The 27,766-nt window shown below is 39.4% G+C and overlaps 2 protein-coding genes across 2 annotated transcripts; both read right to left on the bottom strand.

Annotated features, from left to right (window-relative positions):
* Positions 1–26,499, bottom strand: CCNI (cyclin I). Its single transcript, XM_079768262.1, is given in 8 exon segments — positions 1–1,580; positions 7,529–7,759; positions 8,058–8,198; positions 8,343–8,417; positions 11,430–11,558; positions 15,040–15,141; positions 15,143–15,196; positions 25,973–26,499. Coding segments are annotated over 8 exon segments (1,239 nt in total). The 5' UTR covers positions 26,036–26,499; the 3' UTR covers positions 1–1,136.
* On the bottom strand, positions 17,513–23,219 carry LOC307098751 (ubiquitin-conjugating enzyme E2 N-like). The gene has a single exon (XM_079769791.1). It carries the CDS (start codon positions 20,063–20,065, stop codon positions 19,679–19,681), a length of 387 nt encoding a protein of 128 aa, XP_079625917.1. The 5' UTR covers positions 20,066–23,219; the 3' UTR covers positions 17,513–19,678.
* Positions 26,500–27,766: the final 1,267 nt, after the last annotated feature.

Below are 27,766 nucleotides of genomic sequence, written 5' to 3'. Positions count from 1 at the left end.
TTAAGGACAACGTTTATTGCTACCAGAGGCTTTTATCATCAGTACATGGCTGGTTCTGGCTGCAATACCTTCTTCAGACTGCACAGGGAGCTCAGATTACAGGAGTCATTAAGAGAAATATAGGTAGCTTGGGAGGCAGAGAATAACTTTTATCCAGAAAATCCTAATAGCTTAACATAAAACTAGGGAACTAAATTCAGTTATTATATGTCACAGACCCAATCATAGAGCTGTCCCAACATCACGACAGTCTCTCCTACTGATTACAGAGTGAAAAGGAGCTGATAAATTACAAAAAAATAAAATCTAAATTTTAGTTGTTACATGTTTCTTTGATAAGTACCTCGACATATTTATCACAAATTTCTTATCCAAATGTCAAAAATGCTTTAGCAAATCTAAGAGTATCCTAATTATATGACACTTTTAAGTTTCAGTTTAAGATCATCAAAAATAAAAATAATTTTTTCCCCAAATCCTAGAAACAAACGAGACAAACACAAAAATCAATGTGGCAATGTGAGTCATTTTTCTATTATCATCTCTGATTCCTTTGGGGCAATTTTGAAGTATCCTTTTCAGATTAATTTGAATTTGAATCATGGATTAAATATGGCTGTCAATCTGAAATAATCTGTTCACTGAATTGCAAAAAAAAATAATTTTGAGGGTTTCCTAATCAGTGGAAGTCAGGCTAGAGATCAACATGCATTAAATTCATTAAGTAGTCAATAAAAAAGCAAGCAAAAGCAAGAGGAAAATTAAGTCAGGACATGGGATTGGGTTTGTTAGCTATGAAATTTTGGAACTTAAAAAACAACACTGAATGTGAACTTTTGACATGGGGAAACCTACATTACATTTTAGCAGAGTAAATGGCAGAACTGACAAATACTACAAAGAAATTTTTTACTTAAAATAGTTGGATCTTTTGAATTTTATACTTTTTTTTTTGGTCTTTAAGTGCTTAAATAATGTTTAATGTTAAATTATAATTAGCCACACTAATAAATGGTTTTGTTTCTTTTCTGGCTCACGTCAAATCAGCCTGATTCGGTATATACCTTCCCTGGTCTTCCATGTTCCTGCTCCCAGAGTAGTAGACCTCAGCTTGCACTTAAAGGTAACACTTGAAGCTACATGACAGACACAGGCTGCAGAGGGGGACAAGGGGAAGCATGTCCCTCCTGCCTTGATAAATCAGTGCCACACACAGACCCCACATTTTCTGAAGCATTATCTTCATTATAGAGCCGTTTGATTCCATCATAGAAGTCATCCACTTCCATTTCCTCTACTTTGCGTTTGGCAGAGGTATGCTTGCACCCACTGGCAGCTGGGAGGTGATGATAGAAGGCTGCTGTATCTCTGACTGGCACTTCTGGTTTGCTGTTGTCCTTGGAGAAATCTGGGCCTGGGACAGAGGAGGGATGTAATCTGAACACTCCTTTGTCACAGGTCACCAGGGTGTGCTTGAGGGGACGGTAGACATAAACGGAATTTAGAGGCAAGGAAGACTGCAGAGTTGAAAGGTGATGTGCCACAAGCTCCCGACAGTGGATCAACTGGGAGCTATCCATCTGGGATGGGTGGGGGGGAAAAAATTTGATAATTTAATTAACATAGGCTGCTCTGTCATCTTTGCTGCTGCTTTTCTATCCTGTGCCCTCTGCACCCCAGCTTCCTTCCCTCGCCCCATATCTTTTACCTCAAACCTATCTATTCTTCCAGCTTACCTATCATCTTAGGAATTCTTCCCAAATGCTGTATTTTAATATAAATATCTTTGAAACTTGAATTCTGTATTTGCAATTATATGCTGAACATCTTCATGAAAGTAAAATCGTGAGCTCTTGTGCTCACTGCTACATACCCACATCTGCTTTTGTCCAGTCCATTCCCCTGCCTCTTCTAATCTCTTCAGTGATTAAAATTAAGGAAGAATTGAAGGAAGAAGCCAGAGGCAAGAAAAAATTTAAATAAGAAATGGGAAAGGCTTCCTGGCCTTGAGAACAATTTAAGTATTTTTCTTTTTTAGACAGTAAGTGAGAACTTTTGACAAGTCATATTTTTGTAGAAAAATAGCAGGCTTGACAACACTAGGAAGAAATGTTTTTGTTTAATTTGCGAGTTCTTTGTTACCCTTCAGGACAGTTCAAATATCAATCCTTCCTGAAGCCACCCTTGACTTCCACCAGCCTTTTAAACACCCAAATTCCAGAATCATCTGTTTCTATATCAAATAAAAGTCAATCACATTGTATCAGCATGATCTATTTAAACATTTAGCTTTTCTATTATAGATCCCAAGATCTTTTGGAAGGCCTTCAAAATCTTACCTCTGGTAAAGAGTCATTAGTCTCTTGGCCCTCTGTTCTCTGTAATTATAGCTGTACTCAAAATAATCTTCCTCTAGCATCATATATTTCTTCCCTATTCAAAATTCTTTGGTGGCACCCCAATGCCTACCAGCAATAAGGTCACTTCTTTAGCTTATTAATAAGGTCTCCACAATCTGACCCCAGCCTTCTTATCCAGCCTTATTTCCTAACATGTCCCAATTTGTGCTCTCCATTCCTGCCAAATGGGCCTGCTCTCTATTCTGTACAAATCTTGCCCTTTCTTACTTTACCCTTACTCATCCTGTTTCTACTTACTGAAATTGCATTACCTACCTATTACCTTCCAGATCTGGCTAATTACCACCACCCTTCTGGAAGCCTATCTTGACTATTTAACTATCAAAGGTATAGTTAAATATATAACTTTCTAGTCATATATTTCATAAGCATTTTTGGATATTTCTTAACCAAGTTTTATTCACATATATGTAACCTGTAGCACACAAGCATGGCTGTTTGCAATACCACAGAAATGTAATGAAAAATAACACACTCTACAAGAACACATGTGGTCACAAATTGTTTTTATCTCTAAATATATTCAATACTTGTTACCCAGGAAAACAGTGGAACAAAGCACACAGAAAAGGGATGGGATTTCAAAGTTCCTTAAGGCGATTGGTACCCTATCCAGTACTTCAAGAAGCCTATAAAAAAGAGGTGATAGAAATAAAAGAAATTGGGAAGTGAAAAAAGACTATAGTGTAAAAATGATTTCTAAAAAGTAAGTACCTAGTTTAATAAACTGCTTTAGCAAATGAATGATACTTAGTGGCCTAGAAAAGTACAAGTACTACAAATATTCTACTGCTTTGATCATTAGGCATAATACCACAGCAAATTATGAAGAGATGAATTTCAAGTAAAAGGAAGACTATGTCACTATAATCTTTCTCTGTGAAGAAAAGGAAGTCAATGGGTTGTTATAGAGATGAGAACTAGCAGAAAATTATACAAGTAGCCCTAGCTGGTTTGGCTCAGTGACTAGAACGTCGGCCTGGGGACTGAAGGGTCCCAGTTTCGATCCTGGTCAAGGGCACATGCCTTGGTTGTGGGCTTGTTCCCCAGTAGGGGACATGCAAGAGGCAGCTGATCAATGATTCTCTCTCAACATTGATGTTTCTATCTCTCTCTCTCTCCCTTTCTCTCTGAAATCAATAAAAATGTTGTTTAAAAATGATACAACTAGAAAGATATTAGAGATGAAACACTGAAAGTTTACAGGGTAGATGTCCAAATAGTTTACTGCTGGAAAGGGGGAACAGAACAGCAAGACATAAGTGATAGATTCAGATGGATCTGGGTTCACTGCACAGCATGAAGCTCTGAGAAATCCTATCGAAACAGTCTGACCTTAGACACCTTCAGGAAGAACTGGGAGACCCTGGTAAGGAGGGTATGCTTCTTTAACTCACTACTCTAATTTTTGTGTTATACCACAGTAAGGAACATCTACTTTGACTACTGCCTGGCATATTTGGATATTAACATCCTAAGATTATCAAGGAGGGCCTTCTCAGTCAGGAAAAGGAGGATATTGAGGCTAGCCACAGAATTAGAGTAATGAGAGAAGGGGTAAGAAGAGAAAAGGGTTTAGGCATCTCAGAATGGTGACCAACAGGTAGCATATGCGCTAATAGGGGTGGGGGAACTAGGAGGGACAAGAGGAAGCTTGTCTTTCAAACCAGGGAACACTCACTGTAGTTTTAAGTCTGGAAGGAACACAGGCAGAGCTAGTGACAGTGGCCTCCGCATAGCACAAGATGTCTGTGATGGGCCACTGACAGTCCTCTCAACCCAGAGCAAAGGGAAACTTGTCAGAAGTAATTCTGGCATGATCTCACCAATATGAACTTCCTATACCAGAATCAGAAATCCAGGAGGAATATCTGATATTACTATGGCTTTGTCCCAGGTCTAATCACAAAGATTACCTAAACTCAGGCAAACTTAGCGAAGACAGAACTGAATCTTGAAGAATCGGGAGTCATCAGGTTTGGGCCACAAGGGTTGGCCTCCAATCCAAGATGATTTGAGAGAACTGCTAAGATCAAGTCCCAAAGTCTCTAAAAGTTCCCTGACCTTGTTTTTAACTATCGCCCCATTGTAACGTGAATACTGCATGGGGCAGACTTCCTTTTTTAGAATCACTGTATTCCCAGTGCCTAGATCACAGAATTCCCAATAAATGTTTGTGGACTATAACTTTATATTATATAAAAGAATGGAACAGTGGTTTTCAAACTATGTTCAAACAGCTTACAGAAGGGAAGAGGCCATGTTGAGTAGGACTTTGGACCCAACAGGTCTCTGCCCCAAACACACATAATCAAGTGATACTTTCCTATTTTGTATTCTGGGATTGTGTGTTGGGGGTGAGGGAAGGGTTCCAGTTCTGAAAGAAACTCTAAAAACCACTGGACTGGAATCCTTAAGGTTTGTGTGGTATTGAAAAAGCACTGTGTTTTTGTCTACTTTACTACTAAGGAGTCCTGTGTATCTCTGAAAAAGCCCCATGTTCCCTGGACGACAGGTATAAAATAAAGGAGTTGAATGAAATTATTTCTAAGAAGATGCCTTCAATTCCGAGCTTATGATACTCCTTCAGTAAAGGGGCAAACAAGACTCAGTGAACACTTTCTTCTTCCAGCAGCAGACTTATGAGAGAGAAGCAGCAGCTTCTCCAGTGTTCTTCAGGAGAGAACAGCCCTCAAAGCTACAGAAATGCACTTGCTATTTACAACATTCTTTTTATTTATGCTTCAAAGTCTGTCCTTTCTCTGTATCAGTAACACTTCAAAATTTTCTGTGTGCTAGCTTGGGAACAGGCACAGAGACCAAATCAAGTGGCATCTAGAAGGATGTCATTTGTTCCAATAAAGAAATCCTATATAATAAAAGCCTAATATGCTAAGTGTCCAGTCGTCTGTTCAACCAATCAAAAGCATAATATGCTAATGATACGCTAAGGCCACTCAACCACTCACTATGACGTGCACTGACCACCAGGAGGCAGACAGTCAACCGGTCGACCAGTCGCTATGACATGCACCAGGGGGCAGACGCTGGGGTCTGGCCAATCAGGGATGAGCAAGACGGGCCAGACACGCCCTGAAGCTCTTCTTCGGTCCCTCCCCAGCTGGCCAACCTCCTGCATCCCTCCCAGGTCCCAATAGTGGACCGGGGGTCCCTCAGTCTGGCCTGTGCCCTCTCGCAATCCAGGACCCCTCAGGGGATGTCGGAGAGTCGGTTTGGGCCCGATCCCGCAGGCTAGGCCAAGGGACCCCACTGGTGCACGAATTCATGTACCGGGCTTCTAGTAAAATATAACATAGGTGGTTTTCTATTAATGCCCGTTCCCTACTGCCACAGTCTAACATAATGTAATATAATGTAATGATTAATATTCAATTTCATTTTTCCAACACTCTAGGTAGGCAAAATAAATTTTCTGTGCTATACTATTCATATATATGATATGATGGTTTATGATAGTTTCTAAAACTTCTCATGAAATAGCAACTTTCTCCTAGGATTTACTTTCATCATAGCATTTATTTCAATGGACATGAACAGTTCTCAATTATTTCAATGTAACATATGCTATTAAAAGAATTATCTCACTTGTAAAGAAGAAACACCCTTGTTACATTAACATCACATGTCCTAGGAATAAAAAACAAGCTGAACCATGCTAAAAACAGTGGAACAAAACACTTAGAAGAATGGCGGTGCTCTGGCTAATGTGTTGCTCTGATCACTCCCCTTTTATAAAAAAGCTTCTGTCTTTCTCTGCTCACAAACTAGGCCTGAAATTCTCAAAGCTGAGAGGTAGCCCTAAGGCACTTCTTGTATGTCTGCTGACTTTTACAGCTCACATCTATAACATCATTAGTTATAACTAACTTATACAAAACACCAAACTCAAGTGTTATTCTCATTTTTCTTTTATAATATTCTTATAAATTTTATTAATAAAACTGCAGTCTCTGCTAAAATTAGTTTCTATATTAAAAATGTGTTCAAGCTCAGAATTTAAGCCCTTTCTCTAAATAAAATCCAATAAAACAAATCAGAATAACTACTGCCAAATGAGAATAGGGACATATAAAGGGAAAGTAAGTTCATAAGTCATTTATGGATTCAGTTGGCAGGAATAGGTTTGCAGATCTAAATAGAAAAAAATACAAGAAGACCATTAGTTCTACTTGGTCACATAAGTAGAACTAATAAGAATTCTCCCAAGTAATTAGGAACATATAGCACCACTACTAACTTTTCACTGGAATGAGATTTTTCCTACTAAACCAGTGGTCGGCGCGGCTCGCGAGCCACATACGGCTCTTTGGCCCCTTGAGTGTGGCTCTTCCACAAAATACCACGTGCGGGTGCGCACATACAGTGCGATTGAAACTTCGTGGCCCTTGCGCAGAAGTAGGTTTTCGGCTCTCAAAAGAAATTTCAATCGTTGTACTGTTGATATTTGGCTCTGTTGACTAATGAGTTTGCCGACCACTGCACTAAGCCCTTACATTTTATGTAGATGACTAATAAAAATCTAAATGACCCATAACATTTTATACCAATTTGCAAATACAAGTGATGGACTAATCTCAGGCCATAACAGGAACTACCAGGACTAAACCTTTTTCAGAAAGAGAGCTTCTACTTTCCAAAAACTCTGGTACAAATACTTCACTTTCTAACCAACACTAAACTATGTGCTAAAAAAACAACTTCTTACAATTTATGTTTTTGATGCATCTTTTATAAAATGAGTGAAGTACAAAAGTACTACAATGAAACCTACAAATGCAGCTAGGAAGATTTTTCATACAAAACTAAAGGAAAATATATAATTGAAAATCATATTAACTTTTTCAAGACTCTTAAAGAAGGGTTTAAGGTTTAAAAGAATCAAGAAAATACTACATAAGCTTTACAGAAAGAAAAAAGACTAGCCCATAAATTTAAAGTGTAAATTACTTTACCTTTATCTACTCTTAAAAATGGTTTGCCATTTTAAGATTAGAAATGTCTCAAGTGTTATAACCATCTGGTAACCCTATTTATCCAAGTAAGAGATACACTTGAAATGAACACCATTTAATGAGACTGACACCTACCTGTGCTTTTTGAAGCAGTTCAATTGTAAGGGGAAGCCAATCAGGAATGAGTTTCTCCATTTCCAAACTAACCATGGCCAGAGCAAGCATGGATCCTTTGAATTGCAGAAGTTGGTTGCAGGCCATACAGTGAAGTAGCTGCTTGGTTAGGATTGCCAAATGTTGAGATGGGCTCAGTTTAGGCAAACTGAAAAGTAACTGAGGCCTAGTTGACACTGCAATGGCATGGAACTGGTGAAAAAAAAACAACAAAACACAAGATCATCATTCTAGTTTTACTTAAATGTCTAGGTAAATTACGTATAGAAATTGATGAAACTTTTAGTGTTACTCAATTTTTAAGTTTGAAATGTTAGCTTCAGTGATTTGACATACACCCTAATTACTAATTTTTCCTTAGCTATTCGCAGTAAAGTTCCCGTTTCCTAAAATTCAGAATAAAACAAATGAGCAGGCAATCTACTTTTCAAGTTACTGAAATAGGATTACATATTCAAATAAGAAACTAAAAAACTTCAGGTATATTTACAATGTGAAGAAAATCCAATGGTGTGGCTGTGTGAAGGTCCCAATTCAACTTATCCAGAATAATTCTCTCCATCCTCAGAATTTCAGATGAAGAACATCCACAGAAACTGTCTCTTGCCAACACCTTCAGTACTGGAATTCTCTATCCAAACCAAAGAGGGACAGGGAGGAAAGGACAGAAAAATTTCATTTTCAACTTTCGTTTTAGTAAACAAAAAGCAGGTGAATAAATGGAGAGAAATATTCAAAAAAGAGACATAATTAATCTTTAAAGAAAAACATTTACCTCATCTTCCTCAACAGTCTTGGCAGCTAGGAAAAAACAGCTGATTGCAATGCAACTCAAGTATTTTGGATGGGCCTACAATTATAAAGAGCGAAAAAGCAACTTCAGTGGTTCTTCAAAAGTTAAGAGTTTATTTAAAAAAACTAGATAAGCAGATAAGACAAGTATGCATATATTCGATGGAAAGCAATTCATTTGATTTCCACCCATTGCTTTCTAAGATCAGTTGACTTTTAACTTCGCAAACCTAGTCATTTGATATTCTATGGAAAGACTAGCATCATTCCATTGCTGGAAGTTCAATCAATGCTAGTTAGCCAAAATTCATTTCTATCCAGCAGAGAAGAGCTTGATTTTAGAAGACAATTTTTAATTTAATAAACAAAAGTCTCCAAAATAAAAATATTTGTGTATATGTGTACTTTTAAGCTAGTTTTATTCTCTTTACCTATCCTATCAGTAAAATTAACATATGAGGTGTTAGAATTAAATAGAAGAAAATACAAGAAGGACATTAATAAATTTCAAATGCTTTAAAAAAATATATAGGATGATAGCCGACAAGTAGAAATGTTCTAATTATTAATGTGCAGACACACAAAATTATATATTCAAGTTCCATGATAAGAATGAAAGGATCCTAAATATATACAGACTCAATCAGTGGCTTAAAAGAAGTTCTTAGGTTTGACACCCATAGTAGGGTTGGAATTTGCCTGTTTTCCATATCTACAATAAAGTTAGTCCACTTTCTACCTTACTGGTAGAATAAGGGTTTGCCAATCCAGCATCAGAATCCAGTTTTAAGTAACCAAAACAATTTAGTCCTAATTATATTGTACTAGAGGCCTGGTGCAGGAAATTCATGCATGGGTAGGGTCCCTAGGCCTGGCTGGCGATCAGGGCTGTTAGGGGCCTTGTGGCTGCCAGCCGGGGCCTTCCTTCATTCCGTGCCACCCCCTGGTGGTCAGCACGTCATATAGCAAGCAATCGAAACTCCTGGTCTCTCTCAGTCAAACTCCCGAGGGGACATTTTGCATATTAGTCTTTAATATGTATAGATGACAGAGGTAAGTTATACAACACAAAGAAAGCCTGTATCAACATGTATTTTATACTTAAATATTACATTCATTTCTGTGAAACTAGAGACGCCTTCTGATGACCATAGTACAACCCTGATTAACCAACTTTTTAACAAACATGCCAATGACCACTGTGCCTCAGTACAAGTGGCATACTGTCTAGGAACCTTAGAATCTTCTGCCTGTATGAGATAATAAAAACTGGTTCAATACTACCAATATTTTAAAATAATCACTAATACTAACCAGTTAATACAGTTCAGAAAGCACTTCCATATATATTGTCATGTCTATTACATCTTTTTATAAATGAGAAAACAAGTCTCAGAGGTTAGAGATACCAACAAGTGATCTAGGAAGTGAGCCAGATCTTGTTGCTAAGATAGCTTTCCAGGTTCCCTTATTTCCCCATGTGTACAACATATCAAACCCACATCTATGAGGTAATCAGAGTTCATTACAAAGATCCCAACAGTTAATAACTTCAAGTAGGTAATGCAACCCCTAAATCAAGGGCACCAAAAAAAAATTTAGTAATAAAAAGATTCCCAGCAGCAAATGTGTGATTTTATTTTTAAACTAACAGTAGTTCTCAGTCCTGGATGTACATCGGGATGTATTCTTCACATACAAACATACAGATCTCATGTACTAGAGATTCACAATCAGTAAGTCTGGGAGAGGACTCAGGGTCCACACTTTTAAAGAGCTTCATAGCACTTTATTCTGCACAGCTAGGGTTAACGCTCCACTCTTTGCTGTAGCCCTTTTATTTAAATTTTATTTAAAGTTTAAGTGCCTTTATTTAAACTATGAATACATTTTAGGTTATTTCAATGTAGACTAACCATCTAAATAACAGTACTATATCTGATGCTAACATGACAGGACCCATTAAATAAGAAATATGAAAAAATCAGATTATACTTGGCAAAATTCTGTTTTAGAAACTAGCCCAAATCAGTTTAAAACGTTTAATAAGGTCAGTAATAATCTTTCCTATAATAAAAGCTACAATAAGTTCATTAATAATTTTTGAAGAATGTATGACCCAAGAAAGGACACTGACCTTAAAAGCATCGTTCTCTATGAAAAGGAGGTTAGTTGTTATAGGGAACCAGGATGGAAGGGTGGGGGACTTGATACTGAGATAAAAGTAGGCATCTCAGATAACCCAGATTTCAGGCAATTAGTATCATTGTAATTAAGGTTTTTTAAAGTCTCTTAAGAGCATTAGTTTGAAACATAAAAAGGTAACTGAATAGCCATCCAAATGGCTTCTATGTTTCATACCTAGTAAGAAAGAGTATAGAACCCTCAATACTGAATTCATAGTTCCCCAGCTTATATAATCCTAGACATACAAGTCACAACTGAACTGCTTTTTAAATTTTTTATGCCTTGACATTAAATAAATGCTAACTTTCTGCTTTAAATCTGTTGAGGGTCCACTATGACTGATTATGCATAATATAACCAAAGATGTACCAACAGGGTCAATATAAAACGTATTCATATATTTGCCATTCAACAAAAATACAAGTTATTTTATGACAGTTCAGTTCATCTTGTTATGCTCCAAATGTATGCCTCTAGAAAGTATATGTTGTTCAGAAAACCAGACAATATTCAATAAACAAGTGACAGAAAAATGTGTAACAGGCTTATACTTTTCTAATTTGATTCATTGTCCACATTATGTTAAAAGATGACTAAACATTCTGCCAATGCTATATGGTTTACAATAAAATTAGGAGATCAAAAATTTCACAGGTTAAGCATAAGTTAGGAATACTTGTAGCAACAAAATTATACAATTAGAAACATTCCTGAAAATTTAAAGCAATAAAAGACATATCTTCTTATAGGTACACAAATCATATCCAGGAAGGTTTTCCTATTCCTTTCCATCTTATAGAATGTTTACTAATAGCCTCCAGTTTAGCATATAAAGCCTCAAACAAGAGGCTGTGTTTAAGTGTATCCTAAAATAATTAATTACCTTTACAGTAGCTAAAAATCTGTCCAAAAGACTGCTAGCCAGAGCAAACGTTTCTGGGTAAAGGTTGAATTGGTACTTGAGTTTGGCCAGCCACTGAATCACTTCATCTCTCTGGGATGGAGAAACATTCTATAAGGGAACAATTAAAACATAAAATTAAAATAAAACAAGTAAAGTTTCAAGTTATCATCAAGAATATGTTTAGAATTCTCTCTTATAAAAGGTTAGCAAGTGCTATGGAATAGTGCTTATATGTTAAAAATGTTTTCAAGTTTATTCAAAATCTAGCAAATAAGATAAATGAAGATAAAAGTTTATATATTAATTATAGCATTTAACATCAATATCTAATATTCTCACCCTAGCTGGTGTGGCTCAATGGATAGAGCATCGGCCTGTGGACTGAAGGGTCCCAGGTCGAATCCGGCCAAGGGCACATGCCTGGGTTGCAGGCTCGATCCCCAGTAGGGGGCGTGCAGGAGGCAGCCGATCAATGATTAACTCTCATCATTGAGGCTTCTGTCTCTCTCTCCCTCTCCCTTCCTCTCTAAAATCAATAAATTTTTTAAAAATCTAATATTCTCATTCTGTATTAAATAAAATATTCATTATGTCATCTCACCATCTATTGATAATTAAATTGAAGTTTTCAAGTAATATAACATTTTTAGTTTAGGTAATACTGTTATTAATTGATAGTAATTTTGGAATTAAGTTTTTCCAATTCTTGAGAATAATATAGTGAGAATTTCTAAGACAACAAATAGGCATTATATTATCTTAGGAAATATAAATAGACTACAATAACAGAATGAGATAGCCCATTAAAAACAAAGCTAGCCCTGGCAAGCGGCTCACCTGGTTGAAACATCGTTCAGTAGATCAATTGGGAGGCAACCCACTGATGTTTGTTTCTCTTTCTCTCTCTCTCTCTCTCTCTCTCTCTCTCTCTCTCTCTCTCTCTCCACCTCCTCCTAACATGTCCCTCCAGTGATAATTAAAAAAACAAAGCTACAGTCAACAGGAATAAATAAAAGACACGAGGGACAACAGACAAATTACATTTTAAAATGATAAAAAATACTGAAGAGGAAAAGTCACCTGAACTAACTTACCACTAGAGAGATTACACAAACACAACACATATTGTTTCAATCCTCCTATATCTTATTTTTTAACTGCTGAGTATAGGCTTAATTTTTAGAAGGTACACACTTTAAAGCAGTAATGGTTTAGATGCCTTTACTCTTGAGGCACCATAAAAATAAAATAAAACAAATCTGGCAACACTTAATCTACTACTAATAAATAAAACAGATCCATATGAGTACTACTTCTGCCAGGTAAACACAACAAAGTACAGAAATGACTCTGAGATTAGTACAAGAGTATTTTCAGTGAGTGAGTATTCCAAACAAGTAAAGGTTTAATCCAACCTTTTGCTTCTTTTTTTTTATGCTTTTCTCCAATTCCCTCTTTCTACCTTACTCTTCCCCCTACCTAAATCCTACCTACTTCAAGAATCTTTCACAATTCTCTTTATTTGCATCCCCTATCCCTCAGTTTAGGATAGTGGTTACAAAGAATGTTATAGACTTTTTACTCCCTTTCTATGGGCTCCCATAGCACTCTACTTTCCTTATGAGACAACATTATAGTTTCTTGGTGATTTGGCTGAGTTCTCTTGGGGTAGGGTTGTATCATTTTTGTTCACTGGCATATAATAGGCTCACAGTAAACATTCATTAAGTGAACACTGATGATCATTTCTTTATAATTCATCCAGGTTAGAGACATTCTTTTATATAATAATAGCACTTTTAAGTATAAGATAATTTTGTCACATGACTTTTGGGGGGATTAAAGATTGGTCAAAGTGACATGCACTTTTAGATATTTCCAATTTATTTTTTCAAGTGCTTTTCATATACAAACATAAAACAGCTTCAAGCTGTTTATATAAAGACGGTTTCCATTATTTTGGAACTCTTAAGGAATCTTAAAGGCCATCTAATTATGTGGTTTTCAAATACAGGATCTCAAACCACTGGGTTACCAGGCAAATCAGAATCATTTAGGAGGCCCTGTACGGTGCTTCCAGGCCTCACCCACACCCACTGGGCTTGTAGTGGCAACTGTGGAAATTTGTATTTTTAAAATCTTCATAATTTTATTAGTATGCATTCAGTTTGGGAAACACTGATTCAGTCTAACCACAAAATTTAAAAGTTCTAACATCTCTGATAAATGATCCTCTGCTTTGGTTATTTGTTCATTCCACTGTGGAAAAGCTATATAAATTATTGGAAAGTTTTTCTTCACTATATTCACAATATTGTCTTAAATTGAATCTTAACCTGCTTCTTTCTAGTGGTCACTTGGATTGGTTCTAGTTCTAGCCATTGGAATAATATAGAATAGAGCCATTTCTTATTTTAAACAATAGCCCTTTAGTTAAAGACAGGTGTTAAACCCATAAAGTCATCTCTTTTCCTGATTAAACATTCCTTGCTCTTTAACTGTTTTATGTTTGACATGATTTCCCTTTTACCATTTCAGTTTTTCTTTTTCTAGATATATTCTTTTTAGTGTTTCTTAAATTGAGACACTCATCATTAATGAGCAATAAAGTAAAACTATTACCTCACTTTGTCTTAGATAAGTTATTTCATTAATCTAACCCTAAATTTTGTTTTGTTTTGGCAGCAATGTCATGTTGACTTATACTGAACTTGTGCTTTTGTTTAAAAAAGGGTATATAACCAACAGTAATTGAGAGGTCAACTGGCTATCTCCCTAGAAGCTTCTAACATTGTATTACCTTAGTAGTTTACTTGAACTCCTTTATAAATATTCAAGAAATATAGTGCATTTTTGTTGTTGTTGTTCCCTAAAGACAATGATATATACTCAGCTTCCATGGCTAGCTATATATGTAGAAATAAAGGCAGCTTACTACTGTAGGTATTGACTATTGTAGGGAGTGGCTATATGGGTAAGCCTCAGACTGACCTGTTGGCAAAGCCACAAACAAGTCCCAGCTTAGAGGGCACAGCCCTCTTAGCATAATTAAGCTTGACCTTATGAAGCCCCCTAGATCCTATCTGGGTAGCTAATGGGCTGTGGGAGGTGCAGTGAAACTCATAAGAACATTGTAACTATGTGACCACTACCTTGTTTACCTCTGGCTATAAAATAAAGGCTCAGCTTGCCCTCTGGATCTCTCTCTGTGGCCTCAGCCAGGCACAGGAGATCCACCGAGACCCAGCTATATTCTCTTGTCTGTCTTTTCTTCAATCCTTCACCGCCTTCACTCAGGCTCACCGAACCCTTGGCTGTGCTGGCAGGGCACAGACTATGAGGAAAGAAAACAGACATACCTATCTTCCTAAAGCTGTAATTCGAATAAAAATAAAACAAACAAGCAACAAAAACAGTTCGTTCTTGTTTTGTTTCAGAATAAAACAAGGAGCTATTTCTAAAATAAAGAATAGAGCATTTCCTTTCATGGTACATATTTCTCCAATGCATGTCAAGATACTATATAGGACAGCAGTACACTTATTTCTAATAAAAGTAATCTATCTAGAGTAAAGAGAAATATCAGTACCTGGTTTGTAGGCATTTTCGGCACATTTACCTTCCACATCTGAGCTTCCCTAGAGATTGCCTTTTCCAAAAGGAAAGACAATCTCTGATTTTCCAAAGGCCCTGGAAACTTCATGATATCCTTTGGTTCTGCCTGGCTCCCAGCTTGATGTAGCTACCTATAAAATCAAATATAAGACAATGCTCTTTATGTAATTATAGAATAAGTAGAGCATTGCATAAATATGTTGGCTCTTATTAAGCAATTCATAAAACAAAATAAGATTATGAGGCAGTATAGGATTTTATAGCTCTTTAAAATATGTATTAAAAATTTACAATAATAGTTATCTAATGCATTCTCACCTTAAATTGGAAACTCAGTTATAAAGAGAAAACATGGCTTTATGATTGATAGAACCCCTGGACCCTGATCAAACTATATTATTACTGTGTCAAACTGTGACAAAGAATTTCAAGTCATGAACTTTTTATTCTAGGAATTCTTAGAAGTAGTAGTCCCAAATATTCCTCTTAAAAAAAAAGTTACATCAATTACATTAAATCCAACCCACTGCCACTTAATCAATATGAAACCATCACTTGAGTATGCAACTTTTTTTAATTTTAAAATTTTTATTTGATTTTTTCATTAATTAATTCTCATGGTTCAAAAATACAAATAGCATAGAGTAAAAAAAAAGGCATTATGAAACAACCTTGAAATGAGTTTCCAATACAGTGCCCACTAGCCTCATATGTGAATATTTAAATTAGAATTGAATAAAGTTAAAATATAACTCCTCAGTCACACTAGACCCATTTCAAGTGCTCAGAAACAACAAGTGACTAGCAGATATTGCATTAGACAATACAGAAAAGGAACATTTGTATCAATGCAATAAGTTTTATTGGGCAGTGTTGATCAGAAAACTCAATAGTAAGGTCACTGGCACTCTAAATCGAGCAGCAAGTTTAAAGAGCCACAGTCTAGATCAGTGTAGGGCAACTGAGAGTCCAAGAGAAATGTCTAAAAAAATAAAATTTTAAAGGGGAAACTATAGTTTTGAGAATTATGACTGTATGCACAAAACTGAATTGAGAATTGCTGAAGACTTAGATGTGATGAAAGCTAACAACTGGAAAGGTAACTTCAGAAAAATAAAAAGGTTATGTAAGAAGGTAAATGTAATTATATACCACAGTATTAACACAGCAATAATAATGAAAACACTAAACAGGATTTCAACAAACATTATTAAAACTGTATGTTGGGAGGATAACGGATGTTGAAAGACAGAATGAGAGCTACATCTTTATACTAATCTAAAATATAAAAAATAGCAGTAAGGCAAGTTATTTGAAAATATGATCTTAAATAACAAGATAAACAGGTAAGAGCTGATAACAATTAACCTTTAGAGAAAAGTGTGAGAAGCCCTGCAGAAGGGAAATGCTGTTTTTCATTATAAACCTCCTATAACTATTTCAGCTCCTCAACTATGTACCTGTATTCTGTATGTGCTTCAGGGTTTGTTTGTTTTCTAATTTCAATGTATAGAATTAACATATGGAAAGTTACAAACTTTTATATAACTAGAGGCCCGGTGCATGAAATACGTGCGGGGTGGGGTGGGGGGGGAGGACCCTCAGCCCGGCCACCTTCACCCTCCCACAGTCTGGGAGCCCTCAGGGGATGTCCGACTGATGGTTTAGGCCCAGGCCTAAGCTGGCAGCAGACATCCTTGGTGCTGCCACGGAGGCAGGAGAGGCTCCCACCATCGCCGCTGCATTCACCACCTGTGAGCCCAGCTTCTGGCTGAGTGGCACTCCCCCTGTGGGAGGGCACTGAACACCAGGGGGCAACTCTTGCGTTGAGCATCTGCCCCCTGGTGGTCAGTGCGTATCATAGCAACCAGTTGTTCCACCGTTCGGCCAATTTGCATATTAGCCTTTTATTATATAGGATTTAAAATTTGAACACACACAACAACAAGCCTCTTCAGTTCCCACATCACCATCCCCAAACTCTAGCTACTATCCTCTTTCTTATTAATCACTTCACATACTTCAATTATTTGCTACTCAAACCTATAGCAGACTCAGTGATTTTCAACAGGTGTGCCACAACTCTAGTTAACTGGATTGTGATTTTTTTTTTGCTTTCAACTTCAGAGTTTTTACAAATTTTCTATAATGAGCATGATAAGCTTTTCATACTTAAAAAAAAAAAAAGGTAAATAAACTGATAGAGGGAAAAGAAATAATACCTACCCTGAAAGGCCAATTTCCAAGGTAATTTCTTCCAAGAACTCTTGATTCTTTAATCTGGTGTAATTTCTCTCCCTCCTAAATTATAATTTAGTATGGGAGAAAGCAGCTTCCCACTCTCTCCCATACTAAATTATAAATTCCTTTGTGATCACACCTACTAATGTCATTTTTTTTTATTAACCCACTGTGCCCACAGCACAGTATCTTGATGAAATAGGGACTCAACCAAAGGTTCCTTTCAACCTTGGGGACCAAAAACAAAGCAAAACAAGCCCAAGTTTAATCTCTCTTTAGCAAGCCAAGCCTTCAAATGTTTGAAGGCTGCTAATGATAGCACCAATTCATCTTTTCCATATCTGAAAAATTGTTCAAGAGTTCCTCACATGACAAGATGTTTGCTCTTCTAAATTAGCACCAGTTTAACTGCAAATGTTATCTAAGATCATTAGCTATTTTTTTTAGAGGCCACATCACACTATTTAAGTATAATTTATGGTTAACTACAACTCTTAAGTACATCCACTTCACCTGCCCCATCCAACTGTGTGTGGGAATTTGGTGCCTTTTTGGGGGACAAGGGGATACATTGCATAGACTCACTATAATTTCATCTAATGCAGACATAAAGGGTAACCTTAGAAATGAAGTATAAACTAGATGACTATCTGTCAAAAGCTATTTAGAAAAAACACCTATATTGGATGGACATTTAACTTCACAGATTATAAATTCTTCTAAACTTAATTTTAGTCTGTAATTAACTTTTGTCAAAACTTCAAGTTTACTAGTTCAGCCAGGGTGACTCAATGGATTGAGTGATGTCCCATGCACCAAGAGATCATTGGTTCCATTACCAGTCAGGGAATATGTCCGGATTTCCTCTTTCAATCCCTAGCAGGAGAGGGGAGCTGATCAATGTTTCTCTGTCATCAATGTTTCTCTCTCTCCCTCCTCCTTCCTCTCTCTCTAAAATCAATGTAAAAAAACACATTAAAAAAACCACACAACTTCAAGCTTTTACTTGACTAATTATCTATCTCATTCCATTAGTTTCAGCCAACCTACTCAATACACTCCTATGGCTGGCTGCCCCTGGTGATTACTTTTCCCCTACAATGCTTCCTTTGAAGATTATTTTTAGGGAGAATGTAAGGGGAACATAAAGGATAGAATCACATCAAGAAGAATACGGTCAGGTTCAAGAAATTCCTATTCTCCAATCTCCTACCAATTAAGGTCCTCAGTAAGACTTCCATATATTTAGATGCTTTTATCAACTTTTTTAAAACAAAGAAATCTGGGTCAAAGCAGAAATCACAAAGGAAATTATAAAATACTTTAAGATGAATGAAAAAGACTACCTAAATATCAAAACTTACGGGATGCAATGAAAGCAGTGCTTACAGACAAAGTAATACCTATAGATGCCTATATTAAAAAAAAATCTCAAATCAATACTACATTAAGACACTGGAAAAAGTAGAGTAAACTGTATCTAAAGCAAGCCAGAAGAAAAGAACAAATATCAAAGTGGAAATGAATAGAGAACAGAAAACTCAATGAAACCAAAGTTGGTTCTTTGAAAAGATCATCAAAATTGGCACCCCCCCCCTCCCAAAAAAGTTGTTTGTTTTTTTAGAATAACAAAAAATATTTTACTAAAACATAAGATTTACAGAAGTTTCCAGACAAGCCATACAAAATGGTCACAAGCTTTTCTTGAAGGGGGGATTCTACATTTGACAGAAAAGTCACAATGTTATTTGTGAGGGCCATGGTGTTTGTTTAATGTTCCCATTTTGGTTCAAACAATCAAGCTTGTCCACCTACAGCATCTAAATAAAGTTAGACTTGGCTAGAGAGCATATTCTAAAGAACTGGTTAGCTGCATTTTAACCAATGCAATTAGATCACCATAAAAAGGGGGAAAGGAGCCCATACAATTAAAATTTAACTACTTACCCCTCAAAAAAAAAACACCCACACCCCTGCAGCTAACCCTGACAACTACCTTCATTCACAGTGCTTTATACTTAAACCATAATGGGGAGAAATGAATAAAAGCAGAGAGGGGTCACTGCTTTTAAACATTTCACAACAGTCCAGATGGTACTTCTAGCCCCTGCTCATGCTTTATAACAGTGAATCGGGACAAGACATAGATTTGCTAATGTGCATTTAATCACCAAAGGACTGAAGATGTCTGGGCTTTTATTCTGTAATGTTTCTAAGACTGTGTCCATTAAATGCAAACAAAAAAGGAAGAAGTCTTGGCAGAACAGGAGAAGTGATGCACACTTGATGATCAGATCAATTTAAATATTATTCATGGCATATAGCCTAGTCCATGCTCTAGCTGTTTCTATGGCTTGGGCTTCGTTGGTCTTTCATTGCTCCGCTACATCATCTGCTAATGGGTCATCTGGAGTGGGAGCACTTAACAAAGCCTGGATCGATGGCAGAACTGTGTGAATCTGCAGTGCTGGGGACCACTTATCTTTCAAAATATCTGAACATATTCTTCCCAACTTGTCTACATTAGGATGATAAACTTTGGTCATGAAACGTACTTTAGGTGCTGCCATTGGGTATTCTTCTGGAAGGAACAGTTCAAGTTTAAAAGTCCCTGCCTCAAAGGGGGAATCCTGAGGGCCAGCAATGACCACATGAAAATAACGGGCGTTGCTCTCATCTGGTTCTGCTTTAATGTCGGGAACTGGTTCTGCCAGCAAACGCTGGGTTTCCCTGATAATCTTGCAGGGCAGCCCGGCCATCTTGTCAGATCCCAAGTTCGGCCTCCGGTCTAGTCTCCGGCTCCGCTCGCCTCCAAAAAGTTGTTTTTTATACTGGCAAACCTCTACTACACTAACCAAGGAAAAACAAAGGATGAAGTACTAAAATCAGGAATAAAGTGGGGATATATTACTACCTAATTACAGAAAGGATTATAAAGAAATTTTATAAATTATATACAAATAAATCAAACAATTTAGATGAAGACAAATACCTAGAAACACAAACTTTCAAAACTGACTTATGAAGAAACAAAAAAGCTGAATAGCCATATAACAAGAAACTGAATTAGTAAATAAACTATTGTCAAAGAAAAGCCTATACCCAAATGGCTTCACCAAACATTAACAGAAAAATTAATACAAATTCTTCACAAACTCTCCCAAAAGTAAAGATGAGGAGCACTTCGCAACTCATTTTACAAGGCCAGTTACTTACCCTCTTACCAAAACCAAACAAAAACAACAGCACTGGAAAACTATACAGCTCATTATCTCTTCTAAATATACAGAGCCCCAACAAAATACTAGCAAACTGAATTTCCCAACATAAAAAAGGATTATACACCATAATGAAATGTAACCTAGCACAGGAATGCAAAGTTGACTTAACACTCAGAAATCAATTCATGTAATACACCATATTTAGAGAAGAAAAAGGGCCCTAGCTGGTTTGGCTCAGAGGATAGAGCATCTGCGGAATGAAGGGTCCCGGGTTCGATTCCAGTCAGAGCACATGCCTGGGTTGCAAGCTCAATCCCCAGGGTGGGGGCATGCAGGAAGCAACTGATCAATGATTCTCTCTCATCAGTGATGTTTCTATCTCTCCTCTCCCTTCCTCCCTGAAATCAATATATTTTTAAAAAGAGAGAAGAAAAAGGAATCATTCTCTGCTCACACTAAGATGTAAACAAAAGAAAAGATTAAATTCGCTTAAACTTTTTTAAAAAATGGGCTATAAATAATGCAAGTGAAAGACAAAAAAAATGGAGGGCATCTGTGGGGATGCTCCAGATTAAATGACTACAGAATCTGACCTTAGGCTGACCTTGTACTGGAGAAAGAAAAATGCTAAAAAGGCCATTTTTGGGTCAAATGACATAATGGGAACATGGACAGTAGATGAGATAAAAGTAAATGTAGCAGAAAAAGGTGATGGTATTAAGAACTACGAATTGGTTGTTACAGAATAGTTATGGGGATGTAAAGCACAAAGAACACAGTTAATAAAATATTCTAATAAGTAGGTATGTTGCTGGATGGGTGCCAGATTTATTGGGGTGGTCACTTATCTATATAATAAAAGCCTAAGCTACCCTTATGGCTAAACGGCTGCTCTGATGTGCACTGACCACCAGGGGGCAGATGCTCAACACAGGAGCTGCCCCCTGGTAAGTGCAGTGGTGGTGGCAGGAGCAGCGAGCTGAGCGGTAAGGAGCAGCAAGCAGGCGGGGTGGTAAGGAGCAAGGAGTCCCACACTGCGAATGGGATGTCTAGGCCCGATCCCCAGAATCGGGCCTCAGCCGGCAGTTGGACATCCCCTGAAGAGTTCCAGACTACGAGAGGGCACAGGCCAGGCTGAGGGGACTCCCGCCCCAGTGCATGAAAATCATAACTCTCGTTGAGTTATGTAATGTCTGGTCACTGGGGTGTATACCTGAAATTAATATAATGATCTATGTCAAATGTAATGGAAAACAAAAAAATGATTTAAAAAAAAGTAAATGTAACAATGTTAAATTTACTAAAGTAAATAAGTTTACTGTGATTCTGGAAGAGAATATCCCTATTCTTAGGAAATACACACTAAAATTTAGGAGTAATGGGCCATCATGTATGCAACTTATACATATACATACATGGGGGAGGGGTGACAAATGATAAAACAAATAAAATCTTAATAGGTGAATCCAGGTAAAGGGTTTCTTTTTGAAATTACTTAAAAGAATGTAAAAAAGCAAAAAAAAGAGACAACTTATGGAAGTAACTTATATTAGCAGGCTATTATTTACATTCTTTTTTCTTTTAATCCTCACCTGAGAATATGTTTTTTTGACTTGGGAAAAAGAAACATCAACCAGTTGCCTCCCATACATGCCCCAACCAGGGATTGAACCCACAATCCCTGACTGGGAATCCAACCCGAAACCTCTGGTGTACACGATGACGTTCTAACCAACTGAGCCATGCAGCCAGGGCCTACATTCCATTTTTAAGTCTCCAGTAAGATAGATAATATTATAGAGAAAGCACTGGCTTGAGTTTTACTTCTTTTACTGGCAGAACACAGCCCATTTTCTAATAAGTAAAACAGATTGAGTTAGATGAATAATGAATCCTACTAAGGAATAAAATACAAACACGTAAAATATAATTTTACTGTTTTATGTATTAGAATGTTATAGTTGTATCTTGTTATTATATTGCACATTGTTGGTTACAGCCAGAATTTTGAATGCTTAGATAGAAAAGTCTAAAGGAACTAAAAAACAAAAAGGCTGTATTTTGGTTGGCATATTACACACACTTCTAATTTTATGATAATTTCTTGCATATTTCTTCTCCCATTTTTTTAAATTGATCTCAGAGAGGAAGGAAGAGGGAGAGATAGAAATGTCCACGATGAGAGAGAATCATTGATCGGCTGCCTCCTGCAAGTCCCCCACTGGGGATCAAGCCCACAACCCGGGCATGTGCCCTTGACTGGAAAAAAACCTGGAACCTTTCAGTTCACAGGCCGACAATCTATCCACTGAGCCAAACTGGCTAGGGCTCTTCTCCCCATTCTTTCAATTGCTACTTCTGCTTCTTTCTCCATGTTTATCAAATAGCTTACTGTCTAAGTGCAGTTTATAAAATCCTTATTGTACAGCATAAACTATATTATATATCTACTAGAGGCCCAGTGCACGAAAATTCGTGCACTCGGGGGAGTCCCTCAGCCCCGCCTGCACCCACTTGCAGTCCAGGACCCCTGGGGGATATCTGCCTGCCAGAAGTCGGATATCTCTCTCGCAGTCCGGGAGCCCTCACTCCTTACTGCCTGCCTGCTCGCTGCTCCTTAGCCCTGCCTCAGAGGCTGGAGAGGCTTCCGCCACTGCGCTATCCAGATGTGAGCCTGGCTTCTGGCTAAGCGGCGCTCCCCCTGTGGGAGCACATTGACCACCAGGGGGCAGCTCCTGTGTTAGGCATCTGCCCCCTGGTGGTCAGTGCGCATCATAGTGACTGGTCAATCTGCTGTTCGATTTGCATATTAGGCTTTTATTATATAGGATATACGGGGCCTCCCGCTCATCTGAGAGAAACTATTGCACAGTGATGGATATCTATATAATAAAAGAGTAATACGCAAATTGACCGTCACCCCAACACACAAGATGGCCACCCCCATGTGGTCAAAGATGGCCTCCCCCATGTGGATACAATATGGCCACCACAAGATGGCTGGCAGGGGAGGGCAGTTGGGGGGAACCAGGCCTGCAGGGGAAGGCAGTTGGAGGGACCAGGCCTGCAGGGGAGGGCAGTTAGGGGTGACCAAGCAGTTAGGGAAATCGGGCTGGCAGGGGAGTGGTTAGGGGTTGATCATGCTGGCAGGCAGAAGTGGTTAGGGGCAATCAGGCAGGCAGGCGGGCGAGCAGTTGGGAGCCAGCAGTTCTGGATTGAGAGAGGCATGTCAGATTGGAGAGGGTGCAGGCTGGCCTGAGGGACACCCCCCGACCCCCTGCCCCGTGCACAAATTTCATGCACCGGGCCTCTAGTATAATATAAACAACTTCACTAAGATGGAATTATATTTACTGTCATTATAACACCAACCCTATTAATAATTCTGTATTGGTGCTGACTTCTGGATCTTAAGTTCATCTTCTAAGTAAGATGGACTTATTAATGTAACCATACAAGAACCTCATGTTCTAATATACCTTCTTGACTTTATGCCCTTAACATAATAATGAACTACATTACCTATAATTCCTAAACAGGCTGCTCTCTTTCCCAATCTCCATGCCTTTCCACAGTTCTTTCAACTTACACTTAAGTGATTAACAAGTAAAAACAGTGAGTACGCCCTAGCCGGTGCTCAGTGGTTAGAGCATAAGCCCACAGACTGAAGGGGTGAGGGTTTGATCCAGTCAAGGGCACAGGCACTTGACGATGTACCTCTGGGCAACCAATTGATGTGTCTGATGTGTCTCTCACACAGATGTTTCTCTCTCTGTCTCTACCTCTCTCTTCCACTCTCTCTAAAAATCAATGGAAAATATATCCTCGGGTGAGGATTAACAACAAAAACAGTGAGTGCTACTTGGCCAGGTATTATTCAAAGTACTATGTCATATTAACTGATTTAATCCTCCACAACCTTATGAAGTTGGTATTATTAAGTTCATTTTAAAGATGAAGAAACATGCAAAGACATGTGAACACTTTTCAAAGTATTATACAATCAGAATAAACCATGTACACACACTGTGAGCTTCTAAACTTGACCGAAAAATGTTGTAGAGTTCCATTCTAACCTACTAGGATGTCACACTGCCACATAAACTCAATCATCTATAATGCAAATCATCTTTACTTCGCCTTCCCAACACACTAATTCTACCAGTCGGCTCTTCATCCGTATTAAGATTTTCCTGGTCCAGAAGCTCAGACTCACTCATCTGTCTGGTCCCAGATTAGCAGATCTAAATCCTGTCCATTCTTTCTTACTCTATGTATCCATTCCCTTCTCTTTGGCTGCCACAAATGACCTGAAAAGCTAGAAACAGATAACACCACTGTTAATCTTTTCGACAGATTCCTTTTCAGAACAGAGACGACCTGATTGCTCGGGTTTAAACTCTGTCCACCGGGTTCTAGCTGTGTCATCTACGGAAGAAGTTACTTCATTTTGTGAAGCCTCAGTTTCCCTCATCTGTGAAAGGAGACTCCTCAATGAAACCTGCCTCAGAGTCCTTGAGGTTTCAATGAGCTGCAAACAACTTAGAACAGTAACTGCCCGATAAGCCTCAACAAGTGTTGTTATCAGCATCCGATCACAACCTCACACTGCTGCTGAAATGTTGAGCGACTCCTCAGTGGCCGGACAAAGGCTATATAGTTGAGCTTAGCATTCTGAGATTTTCAATCTGATGCCATCCGGCCTCCCGAGACACTTTCCACTGCTTTGCTACCCAATTCTCAACTCCTTCCAATAGGATCAGCAATAGAACCTAGAGCTCAGCAGTGGCCCTTCTTCCCTTTTTTTCAACATCTCGCTATTTCTGTCTGCCCTTCAGGGTGCAACTCAAATCTCACCTCCTCTTCAATTTCCCCCACCCACACCCTGGGTAACGTTCCCCTTCGTGTTCCGGCGGCAGCACCGACGGTTCACCCCATTCACTTGGCGAGCACCCCGCTTGGCAATGTACATCATCTTCCCTCGCAGGAGCGCTGAGGTCTACGGGTGGGAGTGTGCGAGCCCCCTTCTTTGTGCATTAATGCAGGCTCGCGGAGCCCAGAAAATGCGCGACAGGGCAGGCAATCTGCAGTCCTTACAAAGAAAGTTACTCGGTGACAAAAAAAAAAAAAAAAAAAGCCCAAAAGGGAACAGAGCAGAGCTGTTGGCAAACTGGGCAGGTGCCGAGCTGTTCTTGCGTGGAAGCGGCGAGGGAGCGTCCGGAAGGTCCCCGCGGAGGCGCAGGCGAAGGGGGGGGGGGATGTGGCTGGAGGGGGGATTGGCGGGGGCGGGGGGATGTTGAAGGAGGGGCGATGTTATGAGCGGGGGGGGGTGTGGGGGTGTGGGGGACGGGGAGGAGGTGTTGTGGGAGTTGGGGGGGGGGGGCTCAGTGGGCGGCGCGCGCGGGTCGCCGAGCCTCGGGCAGCCCCCCGCCCGCGCCCGCTCACCTTCTCCTCCTCTTCCTCCTCCCGGGCGGAGCTCTTCGCCTCGCAGTGGTGACGCTGGGTCATCCGGGGTCCCGCTACCACCTCATCTTCCTCGGCGCGCAGCGGCGGGGCGCGCGGGACCAGGGCCGGGCCGGCTGAGGAGGGAGAAGAGGGGGAACCGGGCCGGGGAACGGGGGAACCTGGTATTCGAGCAGGACGCACGGCTGCAGCCGGTGGGTCGGTCAGCGAATCAGTTCCATGACGACCCGGGACCTGAGGCCGCCAGCGCCGGTCTCGCTCCTCCGACGGCCACCGCTAGTGCCCGGGTGGGGAGGGGGCTCCCTCTCTCCATAGGGCGGCGGGGGCCGGGGAGAGGCGGGGAGGGAGACCGGCTCTGCCCCTGCCCGGGGGAAGCGCCTCCAAGGGGAAATGGTGAAAGGGAGGAAGGGGGAAAAAAGGAGAAAAAAAAAAGGAAGGGGAAGGGGAGGAAAATAAGAAAAAGCGAGACCGAGGCGCTGCCGCGTCCGCTCGCGGGGCAGGCTAGGGAGGGAGGAGAGGGAGGAAGAAGTGCCGGCTCCCTCGGCTCCGCCCTCGCGGACGGATCCCTAAGCAGCGCTCGCCTTGTAAACAACACTGTATAGGACTCTCTTTCTATCCCCCTTTCCTTCCCCGTGCAACGAACACAGGAATCCGGGGAAAAGGCTAGGCCTTTGGAAAGGAGCTGGGGAGAACTTTGGCACTGGGGAAAAGGGAGAGAGAACATCTCCTGTGTGGCTAAGGAAACCACAGGTGCGTGGACTCGTTTCCTTGGAGGAGCGGAGGGTTCCTCCGCACGATGACGTCAGCGCCCCCTCTCAGCTCCGCTGCGCACGCGTCCCGGGAAGAAAGAGGAGCCGAGCGCTCCGCTTTGGGGGTGGGCTTGTTTCGGGATGCTGCTCGGGCCGAAGCTGGCGCTCTCTGGGTTTTTCCAAGCTAGTCTGTCTCTGGGGCTGGTAGGAGAATATATATTGTGTAAGGATATTGTATTCTTTGTTGATCTCGCAAAAACAATTGTGTTCCCTTATCATTGACGTGTAAAAAGAATTGCGGTGTTTTCTCGGCCACATCCTGGGTGGGGGGAGATGCTGAAGCGCTTTAGAAATGGGGAAATTTGGGCGATCATGTCCTTAAGCATCTTTTTGCTTAAGGCCTCTTAAAACGGTATATTATACTGCTGAAGGCCGGGAACCTACTTGGTAATGCGCCAAGGCAATTCTATCCACGTAACCAACCCATCTGAGTGTTTCAGACTGGATTTTACTGCCAGGTGTTTTAACAAGTGTGTGGTGACATAAATGTGTTTTTATTTGGGGCTCTTTTACTCACCTATGGTAATTCTTGCTCATCTTTTGTTTTAATTATAAAAAATATTTAGAATTACAGAAAGTTTTGAAGAAAAAAAAAAGGGAAGAAGACTCCTACTCAATTATTTACACAGTCTTCGTTGTGTTTGTCATTTGTCTTTTATATGCCTATTTGAAGTCATTGAACAAATTCGTGTTGAGCTTCTTCAGCGGGCCAGTCTCAGTGCTAAGCTCTACCAAACTGGAAGTAACCCAGACAGAAATAGAAATAGCTCCTGCTTTAATGGTGTTTACAATCTAGAGGATAAACAATTGAGCTAATTGTCATTATCTAAAGTTACCCAGTATATTGATTTGTTTACGTGTACATTGTATTCCCTCCCTAGAATATAAGGTCTTGGATGGCAGGGATCCTCCATGTTTTTCACTCTTTATCCCTGCATGTAAAAGGCTCTCAGTATTGGATTACTGA

Source organism: Cnephaeus nilssonii, assembly GCF_951640355.1.
Source record: "Cnephaeus nilssonii genome assembly, chromosome: 1".
Taxonomy (NCBI): Eukaryota; Metazoa; Chordata; class Mammalia; order Chiroptera; family Vespertilionidae; genus Cnephaeus; species Cnephaeus nilssonii.
This window is presented reverse-complemented; position numbering and strand designations above follow the sequence as displayed.

Excerpts from the sequence above, each read along its gene's own strand:
- LOC307098751 (XM_079769791.1), bottom strand. The coding sequence starts at position 20,065 with ATGGCCGGGCTGCCCTGCAAGATTATCAGGGAAACCCAGCGTTTGCTG.